General features: G+C 46.8%; 1 protein-coding gene across 16 annotated transcripts in view; it reads right to left on the bottom strand.

Moving 5' to 3' along the window:
• Positions 1–22,866, bottom strand: part of NCOR2 (nuclear receptor corepressor 2) — a 601,679-nt gene that overhangs the window by 31,059 nt on the left and 547,754 nt on the right. For 7 of the 16 annotated variants that reach the window (XM_075322517.1, XM_075322561.1, XM_075322547.1 and 4 more), the window contains exons 33-39: positions 22,470–22,697; positions 20,736–20,984; positions 18,272–18,424; positions 17,593–17,703; positions 17,309–17,477; positions 16,708–17,225; positions 8,322–8,465 (exon numbers count right to left, since the gene is read on the bottom strand). In XM_075322517.1, the coding sequence (XP_075178632.1) occupies positions 8,322–8,465; positions 16,708–17,225; positions 17,309–17,477; positions 17,593–17,703; positions 18,272–18,424; positions 20,736–20,984; positions 22,470–22,697 (1,572 nt within the window). The remainder of the gene's footprint in view (positions 1–8,321; positions 8,466–16,707; positions 17,226–17,308; positions 17,478–17,592; positions 17,704–18,271; positions 18,425–20,735; positions 20,985–22,469; positions 22,698–22,866) is intronic. The other 9 variants (XM_075322568.1, XM_075322586.1, XM_075322580.1 and 6 more) reach the window with 3 other exon arrangements.

Raw genomic sequence — 22,866 nt, 5'->3', positions numbered from 1 at the left:
AAAAAGATACCACATGAACGGGCTGTCAGACAGCCCTTTCCTACAGGTGGGCCACCGCCGCCTGAAGGACCTGTCTACCTAGGCTGGCATCTGCCGAAGCGTAGGTATGCACTTGATAGTGTTTGGTAAACGTGTGCAGACTCGACCAGGTAGCCGCCTGGCACACCTGCTGAGCCGTAGCCTGATGCCGCAATGCCCAGGACGCACCCACGGCTCTGGTAGAATGGGCCTTCAGTCCAGATGGAATCGGAAGCCCAGCAGAACGGTATGTGTGAAGAATTGGTTCCTTGATCCACCGCGCCAGGGTGGATTTGGAAGCTTGCGATCCCTTATGCTGACCAGCGACTAGGACAAAGAGCGCATCAGAACGGCGTAGAGACGCCGTGCGAGAAATGTAAATCCTGAGTGCTCTCACCAGGTCCAACAGATGTAAACCGTTTTCAAATTGGTGAACTGGATGCGGACACAAAGATGGCAAAGTGATATCCTGATTGAGATGAAAGGAAGAAACCACCTTGGGAGAAAACTCTGGAATTGGACGCAGTACTACCTTGTCTTGGTGAAACACCAGGAAGGGAGATTTGCAAGATAACGCCGCTAGCTCGGACACTCTTCGAAGAGACGTGACCGCCACAAGAAAAACTACTTTTTGTGAAAGCCGAGAAAGGGAAACCTCTTTCAAAGGCTCGAAAGGCGGCTTCTGGAGAGCAATGAGAACCTTGTTTAGATCCCAGGGTTCCAATGGCCGTCTGTAAGGAGGAACGATATGACAAACTCCTTGGAGAAACGTGCGTACTTTAGAAAGCCGTGCCAAGCGCTTCTGAAAGAATACGGATAGCGCGGAGACTTGACCCTTAAGAGAGCTAAGCGACAAACCTTTTTCCAACCCAGACTGCAGGAAGGAAAGAAAAATTGGCAATGCAAATGGCCAGGGAGAAAACCCCTGAGCCAAGCACCAAGCTAAGAATATCTTCCACGTCCTGTGATAGATCTTAGCTGAGGATGGTTTTCTAGCCTGTCTCATTGTGGCAACAACTTCATGAGATAAACCTGAGGCCGCTAGGATCCAGGACTCAATGGCCACACAGTCAGGTTCAGTGCCGCAGAATTCAGATGGAAAAACGGCCCTTGAGACAGCAAATCTGGACGGTCTGGTAGTGCCCACGGTTGGCCTACCGTGAGATGCCACAGATCCGGGTACCACGACCTTCTTGGCCAGTCTGGAGCGACGAGAATGGCTCGATGGCAGTCGGACCTGATTTTCCGGAGAACTCTGGGTAACAATGCTAGAGGTGGGAACACATAGGGGAGTCGGAATTGCGACCAATCCTGAACCAAGGCGTCTGCCGCCAGCGCTCGGTGATCGTGAGACCGTGCCATGAAAACTGGGACCTTGTTGTTGTGCCGTGACGCCATCAGATCGACGTCCGGCGTCCCCCAGCGGCAACAGATCTGCTGAAACACGTCCGGGTGAAGGGACCATTCTCCTGCGTCCATGCCCTGGCGACTGAGAAAGTCTGCTTCCCAGTTTTCCACGCCTGGGATGTGAACTGCGGATATGGTGGACGCTTTGCTTTCCACCCACGTCAAAATCCGCCGGACTTCCTGAAAGGCTTGGCGACTGCGTGTTCCCCCTTGGTGGTTGATGTACGCCACCGCCGTGGAATTGTCCGACTGAATCCGAATCTGCTTGCCTTCCAGCCATTGTTGGAAGGCTCGCAGAGCAAGATAGACTGCTCTGATTTCCAGAACATTGATCTGCAGGGTGGACTCTTCCTGAGTCCACGTCCCCTGATCCCTGTGGTGGAGAAACACCGCTCCCCACCCTGATAGGCTCGCATCCGTCGTGACCACTGCCCAGGATGGGGGTAGGAACGACTTTCCCTGTGACAATGAGGTGGGGAGAAGCCACCAACGCAGAGAGTCCTTGGCAGTCTGAGAGAGGGAGACAGTCTTGTCGAGGGACGTCGATTTCCCATCCCATTGGCGTAGAATGTCCCATTGTAGAGGGCGCAGATGAAACTGCGCGAACGGGACCGCCTCCATTGCTGCTACCATCTTTCCTAGGAAATGCATGAGGCGCCTCAGTGAGTGCGACTGGCTCTGAAGGAGAGATTGCACTCCTGTCCGTAGTGAACACTGCTTGTCCAGTGGAAGCTTCACTATCGCTGAGAGAGTATGAAACTCCATGCCAAGATAAGTCAGAGATTGGGTCGGGGTTAGATGAGACTTTGGAAAGTTGATAATCCACCCGAAACTCTGGAGAGTGTCTAGTGCCACCTTCAGACTGTGTTGGCATGCCTCTTGAGAGGGTGCCTTTATAAGCAGGTCGTCTAGATACGGGATGACCGAGTGACCTTGCGCGTGCAGAACAGCTACTACTGCTGCCATGACCTTGGTGAAGACCCGGGGGGCTGTTGCCAGACCGAAAGGTAACGCTACGAACTGCAGGTGTTCGTCGTGTATGACGAAGCGTAGGAAACGCTGATGCTCTGGCGCAATCGGCACGTGGAGATACGCATCTTTGATATCTATTGATGCTAGAAAATCTCCTTGAGACATTGAGGCTATGACGGAGCGTAGGGATTCCATCCGGAACCTCCTGACTTTTACGTGTCTGTTGAGCAACTTTAGATCCAGGACGGGTCGATACGATCCGTCCTTTTTTGGGACCACAAACAGATTGGAGTAAAAACCGTGACCTTGTTCCTGAAGAGGGACGGAGGTCACCACTCCTTCCGCCTTTAGAGCGGCCACCGCCTGCAACAGAGCATCGGCTCGGTCTGGTGGTGGAGAAGTTCTGAAGAAACGAGTTGGCGGACGAGAACTGAACTCTATCCTGTACCCGTGAGACAGAATATCCCTCACCCAACGGTCTTTGACGCGTGACAGCCAAATGTCGCCAAAGTGGGAAAGCCTCCCACCGACCGAGGGTGTGGGAATCGGAGACTGCAAGTCAGGAGGACGCCGTCTTGGCAACGGTTCCTCTGGCTGTCCTTTTTGGGCGTGACTGAGACCTCCAAGAATCTGAGCGTCTCTGGTCTTTTTGAGTCTTTTTTGACGAGGCGAATTGGGACCTGCCCGGTCCTCGAAAGGACCGATAACCAGACTGACCCTTCCTCTGTTGGGGTTTGTTTTGTCTGTGTTGCGGTAAGGATGAGTCCTTACCCTTGGAGTGTTTGATGATTTCATCCAAACGCTCTCCAAACAATCGGTCACGAGAAAAAGGCAAATTGGTTAAGCACTTCTTGGAATGAGAATCTGCCTTCCAATGTCTCAACCACAGGGCCCTACGCAAAACAACGGAGTTGGCTGACGCCACTGCCGTGCGGCTTGTAGCGTCAAGAACAGCATTAATCGCGTACGACGCGAATGCCGCCATTTGCGAGGTCAATGGTGCTACCTGCGGGGCAAATGCACGTGTGACTGAGTCGACTTGCACAAGCCCGGCTGAGATAGCTTGGAGTGCCCATACGGCAGCAAAAGATGGCGCTAACGACGCTCCAATCGCTTCATAGATGGATTTCAGCCAGAGCTCCATCTGCCTGTCAGTGGCATCTTTAAGTGCCGCTCCATCTTCAACTGCAACCAAGGATCTAGCTGCAAGCCTGGAAATTGGAGGATCCACTTTTGGACACTGGGTCCAACCCTTGACCACCTCAGGGGGAAAAGGATAGCGTGTATCTTTAAGCCGTTTAGAAAAACGCCTTTCCGGATAAGCGTGGGGTTTCTGGATTGCGTCTCTAAAGTCAGCGTGGTCCAGAAAAGTGCTTAATGTACGCTTAGGATATCTGAAATGGATTCTCTCGTGCTGCGAAGCTGACTCCTCTACAAGAGGAGCTGGTGGGGAAATATTTAACATCTTATTGATGGACGCTATAAGATCATTAACTATGGCGTCACCATCTGGTGTATCTAGATTGAGAGCGGTCCCAGGATCAGAATCCTGATCAGTTACGTCCGCCTCATCACCCATAGATTCATCTCGCTGGGATCCTGACCATTGAGATGAATGTGAAGGCCCCTCATAGCGAGCCCGCTTAGGTTGCCTGGGGCCATCGTCCGAGTCAGAGTCTTCACCCTGAGGTGTATGTGCCCGTCCCGGAGCTTGGAGGTAATTCAGCTGAGGGGGACCAGGGGGCAATGATTGCACAGTGTCCGTGGCCTGAAGTACAGGCCTAGCTCGCAATGTGTCAAGAATTTGTGACATAGTGAGAGACATTCTGTCAGCAAAAGCTGTAAACTCAGTTCCTGTCACCTGGACAGCATTCACAGGTGGTACACCCTGGGTCACGTCCAGCAGAGGTCCCGACTGTGCAAGTGCCGCAGGGGCCGAGCACTGCACACAATGGGGGTCAGTGGAGCCTGCCGGTAGAAAAGTCCCACATGCGGTACAGGAAGCATATAATGTCTGTGCCTTGGCACCCTTGCGTTTTGTGGACGACATGCTGTTGGCTCTCTGCAATGTGAGAGAGTCTATAGCCAAAGGGCGACCAGCGCTATGCAGTACAAAGTATTTGCAGGAACAAAATACTAAGATTACTACTGGCACAAGAGGGGGTGAGCCCTGAGGGCTGCTTACCGCCCGCTGAATAGCGGGTAAGAGGCGCAGAATTCCTTGTCTGGGTCTCCCCGGCTCCCCTCTGCAGCTCAGCGTGTCAGCAGGAATGGCTGCCGGCGTCTGTGGAGAGGGGCGGTCCGTGGGAGTTCCCAAACAAAAGTGCGGGAAACAGTGTCCCCTCTGTGCCGATTGTGAGGGCTGGAGTATGTAAAAACGACTCCAGCCCTCAGCGCTGATGCACTGACCAGCGTCCCGCCCCTCTCCTGACTGGCAGGTCTGGGGGCGGGAACGAACGGAACTAGGCCGCAAAAGCCGGGGACTCGAGTTATCAGCGCGGCCGCCGTAAAAGCGCGGCCCGCGCTGAAGTCCCCGGCGCACCACAAGTGCCAGCCGCGCCGCAGTCCCAGCGGCCGGCGCGACCGTTTCCCAAAAGTGTGCCTGCTTCAGCGAAGCTGAATGAGGCCATGGCACAAGCGCCGCAGCGCTGATGTCCCCGGCGCACTACAACACCCAGCATGCTGCGGTGTGAGCGCGAAATGCACGGGGACACAGAGTACCTTGAGGAAGCAGGGCCATGTCCCTGATGTACTCCGCTCCATCCAGCATCTTCTCCAGGGGCTGTAGATGGAGCACGGTCTCAGTGCCTGGAGACCAGTAAATCCCACTTCACCCAGAGCCCTGTAAAAAGGGATGAGGAAGGAATCAGCATGTGGGCTCCAGCCGCCGTACCCGCAATGGGTACCTCAACCTTACAAACACCTCCGACATACAGTGGGGTGAGAAGGGAGCATGCTGGGAGCCCTGTATGGGCCCTCTTTTCTTCCATCCGACATAGTCAGCAGCTGCTGCTGACTAAAAACAATGGAGCTATGCGTGCGTGTCTGACCTCCTTCGCACAAAGCTAAAACTGAGGAATCCGTACTCCTACGGGAGGGTGTATAGCCAGAAGGGGAGGGGCCTTACACTTTTAAGTGTAGTTCTTTGTGCGGCCTCCAGAGGCAGTAGCTATACACTGTCTGGGTCTCCCAATTAGGAGCGAAAAAGAAAACTAAAATGTGGAATTAAAAATGGTTACAGGATTTGCACTACAAAATGTGGTCCTCATTCAGTGACAACTCTTTTTGCTTGTCTCCTGCATCGGATAATACGTTACAATGCTCCAACAGTAATCTGCTGCAGGCATTGATGGATTCCATTTTCCCTGATATCTTTTTTAGACGCGAATGTAAGAAATCTTTAAGGACATGTTACAGCCAAGATTCTTGTATGTTTCCATGAACGCTTCATAGTTATCTGCTCTCGAGTTTCCCAAAAAATTAGTTACCACAGAGAAAGTCCTCATCTTGAAGAAGCTTACGAATCCGAAGTCCAATAAAGACTTCTTCCTTTAACTTTGCTTCACTCAATCTTGGAAATTTATCACTGAGATACTTGAATGCTTTTGTTTTTTTATCCATTGTTTTTAAAAAATTCTTGATATGCAATGGTGGTAACAAAATCTTATGTGGCTCAACAAGTGATGGAAGCAGGAGATTTTTACTCCTTCGCAAAAGTGAATGTTGAAGAGACCAGTCTCTTTAATTGTAGTGATATTCTCTAGCAAGACTATCCCAGTTCCACAGAAAGCAGCAGTACTTTGTGTATCCACCCTGGAGACAAAGTAAGAGGCTAACCACCTTTAAGTCACCAAAAATGTTGGTCGTAGTTCAGCCACCTCAACAGCCTTTTCATGTCATCATAGGTTTCTTTCATGTGGACTGCATAACCAACTGGAATTGAAGGTTGCACATTTCCATTATGAAGCAAGATGACTTTTGGACTTATTTTGGATGAATCAATAAAGAGCCTCCATTCCTCTGGTTAGGACTTCTCTTCAGAGCTTCTATTAAACTGTAGATGTTGTTACATGCCACAAGATCACTCTCTATCAAGAAGTATTGGACCAGATCTTTATCACGGCTGTGGAACAAAAATATCTGAACATCACCTACTGAGAGACTCCATGGCTGTAGCCTGGAACCTAAGCTCAGCCTTAGGCTATGTGCGCACGTGTGCGCTCTGCACCGCACCTAAAAGGTGCGCTTCAGAGAGCAGCTGAAAAGCTCCGTTCTGAAGCGCATGGTGCCGGCAGAGAACGTGCGCTCTGCATGCTGCCTCTCCCTATAGACAGCATGCAAACCACACGGAAGAAGTGACATGTCACTTCTTAGAACGCAGCGATTCGGGCAGATGCCGAAGCGCTGCGTTCTAATATGCCACGTGCGCACGGCTCCGGCACAATCTCCATAGACTGTGCAGGGGACGCAGAACGCATGCAGTTACGCTGCGCTGCAGATCGCAGCGTAACTGCATGTAATACGCACACGTGCACACATAGCCTTAACCTTGGGATGATCCAAATCTATAACTTTGTGTTATAAGGTGTGGTTTAGAGTTACTGACAGAAAGTCTAGGTCGTGAGAGGAAGATGCTTCATGACACTAAGTGCCCTCTTCTTTCTCACTTGACTCAACTGAAAAGGTTTCTGGTGCTTTTGGAACAAATAGTTCCTCTGTATGTAGTACAGGGCATATTTCAGATGGAATATTTGGATACTGTAAAGTCCACTTCTTCCTGGAAACCCCTTTCCTAATGGGGAGTACCATGCAGAAATAGCATTGGTAGTGTGATTGGTTGGCTCTCTCCAGATGAGTGGGACTGAAAAAAGCATAGACTGCCTCTTCTTATGCGACCACTGGGTAAGAGGTGATGCACATCTATTGCAGCATAAGTGTGGAGTCCAACTCTTGTTCTGGTCTCTGATTGAGCAGCCAAAATACAGCTTGTAAACTTTTCTGATCATGGTAGTCAAGTTCCGCCTTTGTGAAGCAAAAATGACTTCTCCGCATATGAAGCAAAAACTATCTGCTTTGTTAATGCAAGAACGAGGCAGATATGAAAAAAAAAAATTAGAAATGTCATTATGCTAAGAATTTAAGCTAAGTCCTAAACTGTATACCTTACACAGAGCATTTACAAAAGTAGGTGATGCAACTGTAATTAGGATTAAGTCATCAGAGCTGAATTGGCATTTTTGATAGGTCACCCTAAGATGATAGAATACTGAAGGCTGAATAGACTAAATAGATTATCTAATAGACTAGTTGGTAACAACACAATGACGATGAAATAATAGATGCAATTTTTCTCTAAGTCTGCAGGAAAGGTGTTCTAAGTAATCCAACCTTCTCTGAATCTTGAAAATTAGTGCCAATCAAGTACCAAAAAATTAGTTAACTTGAACTGTTTACGGTTTTCATCTTTCAACCAATTTGGCTGTAGCACGGTGTAATAAAACTAGCATTAATGAAATTGATTGTTCTTACTGACTCATCCACAGATCCACAGGAGTCTAGTGGGCAGTCCTACTGAATCTGTATTCAGTTCAATAGGACGTCCCACTGGACTCTTAAGCACACCAAGAACAGCAATTAAAATGAATTATATAGTTATACTGAATCAATTCACGCAAAATTATATCTGCTCAGCTCCCTCTGCAGATCAGACACCATGGTTAAGGTGATAAGCGTCTTCTAAGTCTTTTGTTGAAATTTTATATAAATATTTATAAGAAGTTTTTAATGTGATTTGTCCACTTTTTATTTAACGTGTACTGTCCACATTTTACTTTGTATGTTGGTTATAAAACATAAAGCAAATAAATCTATATCTGTAGGATACGAAGAGAAAATCTGCTGACAAACCAGGAGCTCCTAATCACCTTGTTTGTGTCTCGATTCAAGCTCCAGACGGGCATTTTCAGAATCTTGCATGGCAGCTCGGACCTGCTTCTCAAGAGACAGGCGAGAGGAACTCAGAGGGCTAACTGCATCATGTCTCTCAGGGCTGTACCCAGTGGGAAATCCTAATCAAATGTACAAACATTAGCATGTGCAATCCAATTCACTGCCCCCTAACAACAAGAAAACCGATGCAACTGTGCAAAATGTTCTCACTTTGATGGTTGGGAGTTTACAAAAAAATTAATTGTACTAGAAGTTAGTTATTTAAAGAATATGGAAAAATGCCCTTGACATTACAGACCTTTAATTACATTTTGGGACTTCATGTAAAAAAAATCTTTTGAAAATAAAGGAGAGATGGGCAATATAGCCATGCGATCCAAAGGAAATTACTACAGACCAGAGGGTTGGAAGGATTATGGTAACAGGAACATTGGGTCACATTTTGAATATATCGCACCAAAACTGAATTGGAGATTTAACTGAACAAATAAGATCTAAAGGAAAAGGCATACTTGCAAACAGCGACCTTTTTGAAAAGACAGCCTCACAGATTGGGCTGACTATGGCAAGCCCACACCAAAAAGTAGGGTATTCATTACTTTTGAGGCCATTTCCAGATGTTCAGGTGCTTAATTATATTTCATTTTGCATTGGAAAATGTTGCTTACACTATGGGATTTTTTTGAATATTGAAAAAAGGGAATTTTGTTTACTTACCGTAAATTCCTTTTCTTCTAGCTCCTATTGGGAGACCCAGACAATTGGGTGTATAGCTTCTGCCTCCGGAGGCCACACAAAGTATTACACTTTTAAAAAAGTGTAACCCCTCCCCTCTGCCTATACACCCTCCCGTGGATCACGGGCTCCTTAGTTTTGGTGCAAAAGCAGGAAGGAGAAAACTTATAAATTGGTCTAGGGTAAATTCAATCCGAAGGATGTTCGGAGAACTGAAGACCATGAACCATAAGAACAAATCAACATCAACAACATGTGTACACAAAAGAACAACCAGCCCGAAGGGCACAGGGGTGGGTGCTGGGTCTCCCAATAGGAGCTAGAAGAAAAGGAATTTACGGTAAGTAAACAAAATTCCCTTTTTCTTTGTCGCTCCATTGGGAGACCCAGACAATTGGGACGTCCAAGAGCAGTCCCTGGGTGGGAAAAAGAATACCTCAATAAAAGGAGCCGAAAACGGCCCCCTCTTACAGGTGGACAACCGCCGCCTGGAGGACTCGCCTACCTAGACTGGCGTCTGCCGAAGCATAGGCATGCACTTGATAGTGCTTCGTGAAAGTGTGCAGACTAGACCACGTAGCTGCCTGACACACCTGCTGAGCCGTCGCCCGGTGCCGCAAAGCCCAGGACGCACCTACGGCTCTGGTAGAATGGGCTTTCAACCCTGAAGGAAGTGGAAGCCCAGAAGAACGGTAGGCCTCGAGAATCGGTTCCTTGATCCACCGAGCCAAGGTTGACTTGGAGGCCTGAGAGCCCTTACGCTGGCCAGCGACAAGGACAAAGAGCGCGTCTGAACGGCGCAGGGGCGCCGTGCGAGACACGTAGAACCGGAGTGCTCTCACTAGATCCAAAGAGTGCAAATCCTTCTCACACTGGTGAATTGGATTAGGTCAAAAGGAAGGCAAGGAGATATCCTGATTTAGATGAAAAGGGGATACCACCTTAGGGAGAAATTCCGGGACAAGACGCAGAACCACCTTATCCTGGTGAAAAACCAGGAAGGGAGCTTTGCATGACAGCGCTGCAAGCTTAGACACTCTCCGAAGTGATGTGACTACCACCAGGAAGGCCACCTTCTGAGAAAGACGGGAGAGAGAGACATCCCGCAGCGGCTCAAAAGGCGGCTTTTGAAGAGCCGTCAGAACCCTGTTAAGATCCCAAGGTTCCAACGGACGTTTGTAAGGTGGAACCATGTGGCAAACCCCCTGCAGGAACGTGCGGACCTGCGGAAGCCTGGCTAGACACTTTTGAAAAAACACGGAGAGCGCCGACACTTGGCCCTTGAGAGAGCCGAGGGACAAACCCTTGTCCATTCCAGATTGTAGGAATGAAAGAAATGTGGGTAAAGCAAACGGCCATGGAGGAAAACCGTTATCAGAGCACCAGGATAAGAAGATTTGCCAAGACCTGTAATAGATTTTAGCGGACGTTGGTTTCCTGGCTTGTCTCATGGTGGCAATGACATCCTGAGATAACCCTGAAGACGCTAGGAGCCAGGACTCAATGGCCACTCAGTCAGGTTGAGGGCCACAGAATTCAGATGGAAAAACGGCCCTTGTGACAGCAAGTCTGGGCGGTCTGGAAGCGCCCACGGTTGACCCACCGTGAGATGCCACAGATCCGGATACCACGACAGCCTCGCCCAGTCTGGAGCGACGAGAATGGCGCGACGGCAGTCGGACCGGATCTTGCGTATTACTCTGGGCAGCATCGCCAGAGGGGGAAACACCGCGAATGGCACTGCCTCCATAGCTGCAACCATCTTCCCCAGGAAGTGCATGAGGCGCCTTAAGGGGTGTGACTGACTCCGAAGAAGTGACTGCACCCCCGCCTGCAGAGAAAGCTGTTTGTCCCGCGGTAGCTTGACTAACGCTGGAAGGGTATGAAACTCCATCCCGAGGTAAGTCAGTGATTGGGTCGGCGTCAACTTGGATTTCGGGAAATTGATGATCCACCCGAACTGCTGGAGAGTCGCCAGAGTGACGGTAAGACTTCGTTGACACGCCACCCGAGAAGGGGCCCTGACTAGGAGATCGTCCAAGTATGGGATCACCGAGTGGCCCTGAGAGTGCAGGACCGCCACGACGGATGCCATGACTTTGGTGAAGACCCGTGGGGCTGTCGCCAGGCCGAAGGGCAATGCGACGAACTGGAGGTGTTCGTCCCCGATGGCGAAACGCAGGAAACGTTGATGTTCGGGTGCGATCGGCACATGGAGATAAGCATCCTTGATGTCGATCGATGCTAGGAAGTCTCCTTGTGACATCGATGCGATGACCGAGCGGAGAGATTCCATCCGAAACCGTCTGGTTCTCACATGTCTGTTGAGCAGCATGAGGTCCAGAACGGGACGGAATGACCCGTCCTTTTTTGGCACCACGAACAAGTTGGAGTAAAATCCGCGACCACGTTCCTGAAGGGGAAGGGGAATCACAACTCCTTCCATCTTTAGAGCGTCCACCGCCTGAAAAAGTGCGTCGGCCTGTGCGGGGGGGTGGGGAGGTTCTGAAAAAACGAGCCGTAGGTCGAGAGCTGAACTCTATCCTGTAACCATGAGACAGAATGTCTCTCACCCATCGGTCTTGAACGTGTGGCCACCAGGCGTCGCCAAAGCGGGAGAGCCTGCCACCGACCGAGGATGTGGCTAGATGAGGCCGAGAGTCATGAGGAGGCCGTCTTGGAGGCAGTGCCTCCTGCGGCCTTTTGGGGTCGTGACTTGGACCGCCACGCATAGGAGTTCCTCTGGCCTTTCTCCGGCCGGTTGGACGAAGAGGATTGGGACTTGGCGGAGGGACGAAAAGACCGAAACCTCGATTGGATTTTTCTCTGCTGAGGTCTCTTAGGTTTGGACTGGGGTAAGGAGGAGTCCTTTCCCGAGGATTCTTTTAATAATCTCATCCAACCGTTCGCCAAACAAACGTTCGCCAGAAAAAGGCAAACCAGTTAAGAACCTTTTGGAAGCAGAGTCTGCTTTCCATTCGCGCAGCCACATGGCCCTGCGGACTGCCACGGAGTTAGCGGATGCCACAGCCGTACGGCTAGCAGAGTCCAGGACGGCGTTCATGGCGTAGGACGAAAATGCTGATGCCTGAGAGGTCAAGGAAGACACATGCGGAGCAGAATTCCGCGTGACAGCATTAATCTCAGTCAGACATGCCGAGATTGCTTGGAGAGCCCACACAGCCGCAAAGGCCGGGGCAAAAGACACGCCCGTGGCCTCATAAATAGACTTCACCAAGAGCTCTATCTGTCTGTCAGTGGCATCCTTCAGGGATGAGCCATCGGCAACAGACACAACGGACTAGCAGCCAATCTAGAGACTGGCGGATCCACCTTGGGTGAGTGTGCCCAGCCCTTAACGACTTCAGGTGGAAAGGGATAACGCGTGTCAGAGTGCCTTTTAGCAAAACGCTTGTCCGGGACCACTCTGGGTTTCTGGACAGCGTCCCTGAAGTTAGAGTGATCAAAGAACGTATTGCGATTACGTTTGGGGAATCGAAATTGGTGTTTCTCCTGCTGAGAAGCAGACTCCTCTACAGGTGGAGGCGGGGGAGAGAGATCCAACACCTGGTTGATGGACGAAATAAGATCATTTACTAAGGCGTCCCCCTCAGGGGTATCAAGGTTGAGGGCAAAGTCAGGGTCAGAGCCCTGAGCTCCCACGTCCGCCTCGTCATCCTGAGAGTCCTCAGGCTGAGATCCAGAGCAGCGTGAGGAGGCCGGGGAAGAGTCCCAGCGAGGCCGCTTAGCCGGTCTGGGACTGCGATCCGGGCAGGAGTCCTCCGCCTGGGACCTAGGGGCTATCCTGGGAGCGCGCTGCGGCGCGGACCGAGAAGGCCCTGGAGGAGACAAACTAACAGGGGCCGGGGCCTGTGAAGAGCCCGGTCTGGACTGCAATGCCTCAAGGAGCTTAGATGACCATTTGTCCATAGACTGTGCAATGGATTGAGAAAGTGACTGAGAGAGTTTCTCCGCGAAAGAGTCCAATGACGGTGCCTCTGTCCCTGCAGCCTGCTCAGGAGGAGCAGGGGGATCTACATGAGCCGAGGGGCCCACAAGTGCCCTAGGCTCCGGCTGAGCAAGCGTGGCAGGAGTCGAGCATTGATCACATTGAGGGTAGGTGGATCCCGCAGGCAACATAGCCCCACAAGAGGTACAGGCTGCGAAAAAAACCTGTGCCTTAGGGGCTTTGCTCCTTGTGGACGACATGCTGTAAGCAATAAGTGTCCCTTAGGAGAGCGAACACTGAGGGTATATGGGAAAGGGTTATACAGCCGTTCCGAATATATATATATATATATATATATATATATATATATATATATACATACATATATATACATATATATCATGGCACCCTAGGGGAACCAGCACCGGGTGACCGGTGTGGCTTACCAACCGCTGGTGTCCTCCAGATTCCCTGTCGTGGGTCCCCCGGAGCTGTAGAGCTGTGCAGCTGCAGCATACACCGGCAGAATGCCAAACATGGCCACCGGAGCTCTCAAGGGGGGGGGCGGAAATCTGGAGGCCCCATAGTGGTCAATGAGAGGGGAGGGGAGGCATGCAAAGATGCTCCAGCCCTCTGTCGGTAATCCCGCCCTTACCCCTGACAAGCAGGCCCGGGGGCGGGATTTTTCGCGACTAGGCCGCGATGAAGCCGGGGACTAAATTTAAGGCCGTGCCCGAAAAGCAGGCACGGCCGGCGCGGAAGTCCGATGAAAAAAACAACGGACGGCGCTACTGGGGAGAAAGGCGACCTCTCTCCCCGTACCGTCCCCCCATGGGGACACAGAGTACCTTGAAGGTGCAGGGCCCGGTCCCTGGGGATGAAAACGCTCCGGTACAGCAGGTTCCACCAGGGGCTGCGAATGGAGCACGGTCTCAGCAGGTGAATGACCGGTGAGGCTCCCACTTCTCCCAGAGCCGCATAAGGGATGGTGAAGGAGACGGCATGTGGCTCCAGCCTTTGTACCCGCAATGGGTACCTCAACCTTAACAACACCGCCGACATAGTGGGGTGAGAAGGGAGCATGCCGGGGACCCCATAGGGGACCTCTTTTCTTCCATCCGTCATACTATGTATGAGAAATCTTTTTTTTTTTCTTTTTCTATGAGTGGATGTGTGCCTCCTTCCACACAAAGCATAAAACTGAGGAGCCCGTGATCCACGGGAGGGTGTATAGGCAGAGGGGAGGGGTTACACTTTTTTAAAAGTGTAATACTTTGTGTGGCCTCCGGAGGCAGAAGCTATACACCCAATTGTCTGGGTCTCCCAATGGAGCGACAAAGAAATTCCAAATATAATGGTCATTACTCAAGGTGTCTGAAAATGGACAGAAATCAAACTGACCATCATTAGACAGTCATCAGGGTCATGAGAATGGCCATCCATGGTTAATTGTTAGTGGATGATTCACTAGCCATGTTAAAAACAAAAGTAGACAATTCTCACTTTAATGTTTTTGTTTAGCATTGTGTCACGTAAAGTGACAGCAATACACAAAGTGTACATTTTGCACAGCTGTTTGTATCCACAGCCCAGACTAAAAATTTCAGAACCACATAGCAAGCAATGTAGAGGTCTGTTTGGCTGTTGAGTAGAGCTGAAAATGTCACAGCGAGGACACGCCACCAAGCCAAGCCACCCCAGGGTGACTGCAATCTGCTCGCAGTCAGACCCATGATTTGCATAAAAAGGAGAGCAACTAATTTTCAGGAAGGCAATGGAATCACCAAACATTGCAGATTCTCATGGGGTCTTCAGGACATAGGAGCTGCTGCACTTTAGCTGAACTTTGTCAATAAAACAGCTTTTTTACGTGTAACTATAGACTGCACCCTGCATGCACTCTCAATGGTACTGTATGTCTATCAAATGTCCTGGTCCCTGAGGAATGTGTCGAGTACCAGATAATAAGTGACAATACCTAATATTCAGCCTATGACAGAGAAAGATTGCCCAATAAATGTGAGCAAGTCTATTTTCTGCATGCTTAGGAGAATAGTTAAAACAAAAATATCGCTTGCGGTTTCATCTGTTTTTAAAGGCAACCTTTCCGGAGGATTTATCACCCAAATCTATTTATATGTGCATGTAGTTCTTTCAAAGACAAATGCAGCAATAAATTTATCTGGCCAGTTCGTTCCTCTATTATTGAGATTGAATGAATATAAATATGAGGCTGAAAGAGCTATGGTAAATCTAAAGCCTTGGTCACTCCAGCTCTATTCCACACACTCAGTGCCATTGACTGATGGCTCCTTTGCCCAAAGCACATACACAGCATAGAGCTGGAGTGACGGATATTTCAGATCTACAGCATATCAATTGAAACTCTGATTCCTCAGTAACAGAAGAACAAACTGGGAATGTAAAGGTATTGCTGGACTTGTTTTTGAAACAGCTACATGTATATAAAGTAGTTTGGGGGGGTTAAAATTTAGTTGACAGATTTACTTTAAGAATATACGGTATGTTGTAGGCTTATCTACTTTTCTAACCAAAATAAAGATCTAAGAAAACCAAAGATTTGATAAAATTGGGCATCTTATGTGCAAATTTTAAGAAATGTGTTATCTGCTTCTTCATCAAAGACGAGGTTACTGACCATATAGAGGGTTGTGGATGGGAAAATGTGTCTCTATAATACAGTAAAAATAAAAAAAAATAAAAATATTCAGCTTCGAGTTGATGAGAACCTGTTTGTTCTCTTGACAAGTCTGATGCTGGATAGCTCTACTTCTAAGAAAATAACAATTGTGGAGCAAATTTTCTTAAAATCCTGCAATGGGTCATTATTCTTCCTAGAAATTTACGAATAAATTGACAACTGGATGTTAATATTTCCCTTGTCTAGTAGACAGTTTACTAGTGTCAGTACTAATTGGAGAGTGTTACAAATCAGGGGTGTGAACCACCCCTCTGTAACACCCAGTTGTCAATTTACTCATATTTTTAGAAGGAATAACAGAGGAATAGTAGAACTCATAGTTCTCAGAAAAAAGGCTCCAGAATTATTTCATGTGGAATACAATTATTTATTCCAGCTCCTCTTAAATACAACTTTACTTATTCTAAAATGTTTGTTCCTGATCTAACTTCCAGATTAGAGACTTTATTATGCCGGGTAACAATGTGGTAGCTGTAGAATATTAACATTTTAAAAAAGTGTGCATATGAACTATAGTATTAAATAAATATTCCCACTCCTCAAACCAACCCAAAAAAAAGTTGCACAGCATCTAATTGCAGCAAAGATGGTTTTAGTGCAGCTATTGTTTAAGCCCCTCAAATTAAAACATCCAACAATGCAAGCCAAGCACAAATTGGACTAAAAATAAAAAAAAAAAAATATTCCCAGAAAAAAATATATATTTAATCAAAATTTAAAAGTAAATGGAAAAATATTGAGACAGATGATTTGTAAAGTAAAACAGAAACAAAAAAACAACTTGGAAGCTGAAAAGCCGATCACCGAAACGTGCATTAAATCAAAATGGAGATATTATATATATATATTATATATAATATATATATATTTTATATATATATATATATATATATATACATACATATATATAAAAATGAGCTTCAAGCTTTGAACTACCTGCTCCCATATGTCTTACCATCACTACTGGCGTCGATATTTAGCGAGGCTCTTTCTCGCTTCCCGTTATCACAAGAAATTTGACGCATGATAATGGCGTCTATGAAGTTGGCCGCGGTCATGGTGGTCTTACCGAGTGATCGAAGCTCCTGTTCCTGCATGGAAAAGGGTTTATTTGGGGTCTTGTCTCTATTGTGCTGCTCACTAGCTTGCACTGCTGTCTGGTCCAGGGGCTGATGAAGTTGGCTTTTCCCCTGTCCGTTGTTATACTGATGAATTGAATTGGCCACTGATGAAGGATGAGGCCTGGACTCGATGTTCTTAATGGGTGATGTCTGTTCAAGGGCTGTTGATGGCAGCTTGGTGGTGTATATGTTTTCAGTCCTTAAACGTTCAATTTTGGCTTCTCGCGACCTTGCAATCTCCTTCTGTACCATGGTATTTTCAGCAGATTGAAAGCTTTCGCGTTCACTTGCCGAGCGGTGAGAGGATGAGGACATCTGTGAAGACCGGATGGGCGAAGAGCTGGAGGACGTTCTATTTAGAGAGTAAAAAAGGAATTATCATCATCATAAAAACCTTTAAGTAACTTTAGGTAAATGATCAATAGAAATAATTACCGTAATACGGAAGGAGTGGAACTCTCCGCGCTTGTCATTAGGTTTTTCAAGCCAGTATTTTGAAGAACACTGGGACGCTGCTGAATATTCTCATGTGTTCGTGGGGATACTGGGGAATGTTGGTGACCGTGACTTTGGGCGGACAAGCGTCCACTAGTTTGCTCTGTTCCTGCAAAACAGAAAACTTTGAAAGTGCATGGAAACAAACTTTGGGGTCAGAAGACCAGTTTTTAATGGAAGCGGGGTAGACTGCATAGAAGTCCCCTTTAGAAATCATTCCATACCTGGTCTCCATATAGGAGCATGCTCTACTGTTGTTGTTAGCACTGATTTCTCCCGATCTCTTTCTCGCTCTGAGGTTGATGAGGTTTGCTTGGTCAGGTGTGTGGTTGTTGCTGGATCAAGAACAAATAGGGTTACACAAGGGAGACATATTGTAATAATAAGTATTATATTACTACACTTCTAAATTAAAGTATAAAGAAAAATAACTCAGTATTTTGACAGTGGAAAGTAATAAATTAACAATTCAGTATAGTATAAAGGCCCTCGTACATGGGTGTGGGAGCCCTAAACATCTGATCGTAAGGGAGGATGCTGATCGGCATGTGTGATTTCAGGCTGCCAATCGCTTTGTTCTCTTGGAGAAAAGTTGCTGCTAATTTTCTCTCATAGATATCTTACTTTCTCATAGGGAACACAGGAGTGCTCGATTGAATGAGTGCTCCTGTGTATGGTATAGCCGGCCAAGATGGCTGTCGGGCCATATGATCACCGAATCTTCATTCATTCGGCCGATATCCATCTAAAGTGTGTGGCTGGGTTAAGTATTGTTAAACAGACTGACCCGCTCCAGGACCACATCAATATTTGCCCACAACTAAATGTTGTATACAAGACAGCAATCCAACATTTTTGCCATCTTACAAGAGATCTACGTATAAAAGAGAGGCAAGCAAGTACCTGGGGAGAGCGGGGAACTACTACTAAGTCTGTTGCTGAAAGTTTGTGGTCCTCCAGAGATGTACGTGATGCGGTCCATTGTGGCAGCAGATGAGGCTGAAGACTGAGGTATAAGGACAGGGAGATGTGGCACTTGAGATAGATCTATGATTCCTGCAAGTGTATAACAAGACAATGGTTACAGTTATATCACATTACAGAGTTATATACTTTATCCATTAGTTAATAATTAGCGTATAATGTGTATAAACTTGCATTTACTATAGAAGGGTTATGTTAAAAAGACAAACATTTAGACACTATTCATCAAGCAGTTTTTGGCAAAATTCAGCTTAAAATGTCGGTAACTTTTTAAGCATTTTAACTTTTGTGACTTGTGTATACAGCAGCCCCAGCCAGCTCCACAAACTTTATGAAAAGTGGCAATGCTCATCATAATTTACACCACAAAAGGGGTTGTAAATGGCAATAGAAATAGACTCCAGCCACTGAATGGAATAATATCTGGCGCTAGCACGTAGCAGTTGAAAGAAGTCATTAGGGACAATCCCACCTGGTCATGAATTTTCTTCATCTTAATACAGGGCACTCGTCATCAAGACTGGAGTACAAAGCACTATTCTTGATGAATCGGGGCCTTAGAAGCACAGGATATGTGATAAATGTACAGTGCTTAGCAAAAATGCCCCCCCCTTCCCCCGGAAAATATTTTAATCAATCATTCACTGAACACTAGAACAATTTTCAAAAAATAGCATAAAAGTAAAGTTAAAGGAAACCTGTCAGGTCCCTTATGTACTTCAACCCAGAAGCATTCACATGTGTATACTAAAATTCCCTGCCTAATCAGCTCTGTATAATGCTGCGGGTGTGATAACATGATTCCCACAAGCTGGTATCATTGCATACCGGCTTCTGAGAGGCACACTGCACACGATCAAAAGAACAGTTACTAAACGTCCGATCATGTGTAGTGCAGCTGTGCCTGCTAGCAGTGACGTGCCATGCCGGGACACAAGTAATATTAAAGGCACAGTGGTGACCCAGTAGTGTCACTGCTAATAGACATGGCCGCACAGTGCACTATGTGCAGCCATGTCTACTAAAGTGACTGCCATCAAGCAGCGCACCCTACACAGCCACATGCCCACTGGAGAGGAGCTGGACGACAGACAAGCCGCGATGAAGGAAGAAAGGCTTGCTGCTGTCTTCCCCATATTAAAAATACCTGTCTGTATGTATATATAATGTGTATTTCTATGTATGTCAGTGTATATGACTGTGTATATGTTTATGTCAGTTTATATGTATTTTTGTGAATATGTCTTCAAGTATGCCTGTATACATCTGTGAATTCATGATACCATCACTGAAATGTACCTTCCTGACACCAGCAGCAACCCTGCAGCCCCGCATATGGTCACTGTCACTACCATGTTTCACTGCACGCACTATCCATTTTCTAAATTAATATTTTTTAAATGCATGGTGCAGACAGTGAAATCTGGTGATGGCAGTGTCCATATGTAGGGCTGCATGAGAGCTCCGGGTGTCAGGGAGTTAAATTTCATTAATAATTTCATGAATTCACAGATGTACTGCTCTATAATGAAAGAGAAGATGCTTCTATCACTCTGTGCCCTTGGTAGACGTGCACTTTTTCAACATGACAATGGTCCAAAACACACATCTGTGGCATTTCTGAAGACGAACAGGGTGAAAGTGATTCAGCATCCAAGTATGTCTGCTAATCTGATCCCAACCGAAACATCTATGGTAAATTATGAAGAAGCAAGGTGAACATCACTCTCCATTCAGCATCCAGACTCTAAAACAGGTCGTTCTTGTAAAATGTAAAAAGTGCAATGAAACCTAGATTTGGCAAAAGTTTGGATTTTTCTTTTATTCAGTGGGATATTGACTAAAATCTTATTTTTCCAAGACGGTGAACTCATCTTTGCTGAGCACTGTATCATTAGTGGGAATCTGACCACTGGGGCCAACATATACCCCAAGAATTGAAGTCCTGTGTGAATGGAGCAGTATTGTGCATGCATTACCAATGATCTATTCTGTTCTATGGTCTATGGGAGCGGCAGTGTGCATGTGTGACCACTGTACTATTCTCGTCTATGTGAGTGGCGGTGTGCATGTGAGACCACCAATCTATTCTCTTCTGTGTGTCTATGTAAGCTCCAGGGTCCATGTGTAACCATGGATATATCGATGCGGAGACCACCATTTTTGGGAGCTGCTCTTTGCATTAGATCTCCATTCTGGATAACTTAATGGGAATCACATAATGAGCTATTCTAAAGACAAGGACTAATGTAAAAGCATAGTATGTGAAATAGGTTTGTAGGTTTAAGCCACACTAGAAAGAGTAAGGAGGTTAAAAGATTAAGTATTGAAGCTAAAACTATGGACACAAAACTAAACTATGGGACAGACATTCAGTGCATACTTCGAGGACCTGCTGTGTAGTTGAGAGCCAGCGCTGGATCCCTTGGTTGCAGTCCACGCAGCATTTCAGCCCTCTGTGCCATTGCCGTTGATGGATTGTGATGCATATGCTGAGAAGTTATGTAGTCATTAATGATCGTCTGGCGGTTCTCCATGGCAGCAGTGTCCGGATACCCACGAATGAGGTATGGTGGATAAAGATGGGGGTATGCTGGATTTGGGGCCAAATGTCTAGGTAAGTAGTAAGCAGCTGCAAAAATGATAAAAATTGAACAATTAATCCAACCTAAATTTAATGACTTAAATACAAAATACTGTATATATCCCTATTCAGTTAGCTAAAGAAAGTGTATCCATTAGAGATTTCCATCACTTTATATGTGAGCATTAACCTTTTAATGATTAATATGCTCTCAGGCCTTGACAAACAGATTTTTTTGTCGAAGAAACATTTCTTTTTCATTTTTTTATGGATGGGGCCCATCAATTAAACACTACAGTACAGTGATGTCTTTTTAGCCTATATAAAAGAAAAAAATGAGTGTTTGCATGTTATAATAATTTTGAGGTGTATAATTTCTAATTTTGGGCAGAGCATGCTAATGTTTCCTTTTTGTAGTTATACAGCTATTCATGGTCACTTGCTCAAAAAAAATTGAGTCACACACATTGCAAAAATCCCTAAGCTCCTGATGCTACCTCGGTTTCCTTTTTTTGTCCTATGTCACTTCATTGCAGAGATATTAATTTATTCCGGAGCGCAGTATGTGAAATCTCTGCTGGAAGTCCAACTGTATGATTCTTCACAGTCTTCATGGAGACGTGCAATTTCATCCCTCCCTCTAAAGCCTGCTTTACATGTTACGATTCTGCATACGATATCGTATGCGATCGTAACCGCCCCCATCGTATGTGCGGCACGTTCAATTTTGTTGAATGTGCCGCACAAAAGATTACCCCCGTCACACGTACTTACCCGTCCATACGACCTCGATGTGGGCGGCGAACATCCACTTCCTGGAGTGGGAGGGACGTTCGGCGTCACATCAATGTCACGCGGCAGCCGGCCAACAGAAGTGGAGGGGTGGAGATGAGCTGGACGTAAACATCCCGCCCACCTCCTTCCTTCCGCATTGCCGGCGGGAGCCGCAGGACGCAAGTAATATCTGTTCATCGTTCCCGGGGTGTCACGCTGCGATGTGTGCTGCCCCGGGTACGATGAACAACCTGGCGTTCAATTCATGAGGAATGGACGTAAGTGCGATGACCGTTTTACCGTTCATTCGCAATCGCATGTAGTTGTTACACACTACAATGTACCTTACGATGCCGGATGTGCGTCACTTACGACGTGACCCCGCCGACACATCGTAAGATATATTGTAGTGTGTAAAGCGGGCTTTAGATGTTGCCAATCACAGCTAAGCAGAGACTAAGACTGCTTGATCAGAAGTGAGCTATGAATGGCAACATCTGGTAGGTAGATGTGAAAATGCACTTACACTGCTTGTAGAACAACTGGGCCAGCTTTTCAGAGATTTCACATACTGCACTGCAGAATAAACAATTGTAAATATCTCTACAACTGAATGATGCAAAACCAGAAAAGAGAATCAGAATCAGGAAAACTCCTGGACTTTTACAAGGTATTTATTTAAATTTTTGTGAACAAGTGACTGGTCCTCATTACACCTTTCTTCATGTAGCAAAAATCACGTATAAGTAGTTTATCTACCTGCTTCCAGAGGGATTCCTCTGGAAATCGCTGCAGGGTCAAATGCTAAAGGTATGTGACTCCTGTACAAATCAGCTGGACTAACTCCACGGAATAAATGCTCATAGGGGGACATGGCATGAAGGTGTTCAGGGACGACTGTATGAGGGGATTTGGAGTTTGAAATTTCTCTGGGATTGGGCGTGCTCCTCCTCTCTTGGGTTACCGGTTTTCCAGAACTAATACTTCCTGTAAGTAAAAAAAACACAACACATACATCAATAAAGAATACACGGCTATTATAAATATTTCAATAAGGAAGATGGTAATAAGTATGATTTCTGAGCATTTTATAATTTAATATGAACTGGGCCCAGATTAGTAATCTAGTCCATGGTAATATATAATAATAATAATA

This window comes from Anomaloglossus baeobatrachus, chromosome 1, assembly GCF_048569485.1.
Source record: "Anomaloglossus baeobatrachus isolate aAnoBae1 chromosome 1, aAnoBae1.hap1, whole genome shotgun sequence".
Taxonomy (NCBI): Eukaryota; Metazoa; Chordata; class Amphibia; order Anura; family Aromobatidae; genus Anomaloglossus; species Anomaloglossus baeobatrachus.
The sequence above is the reverse complement of the archived record's forward strand: the minus strand, read 5'-3'. Positions and strand labels throughout refer to the sequence as shown.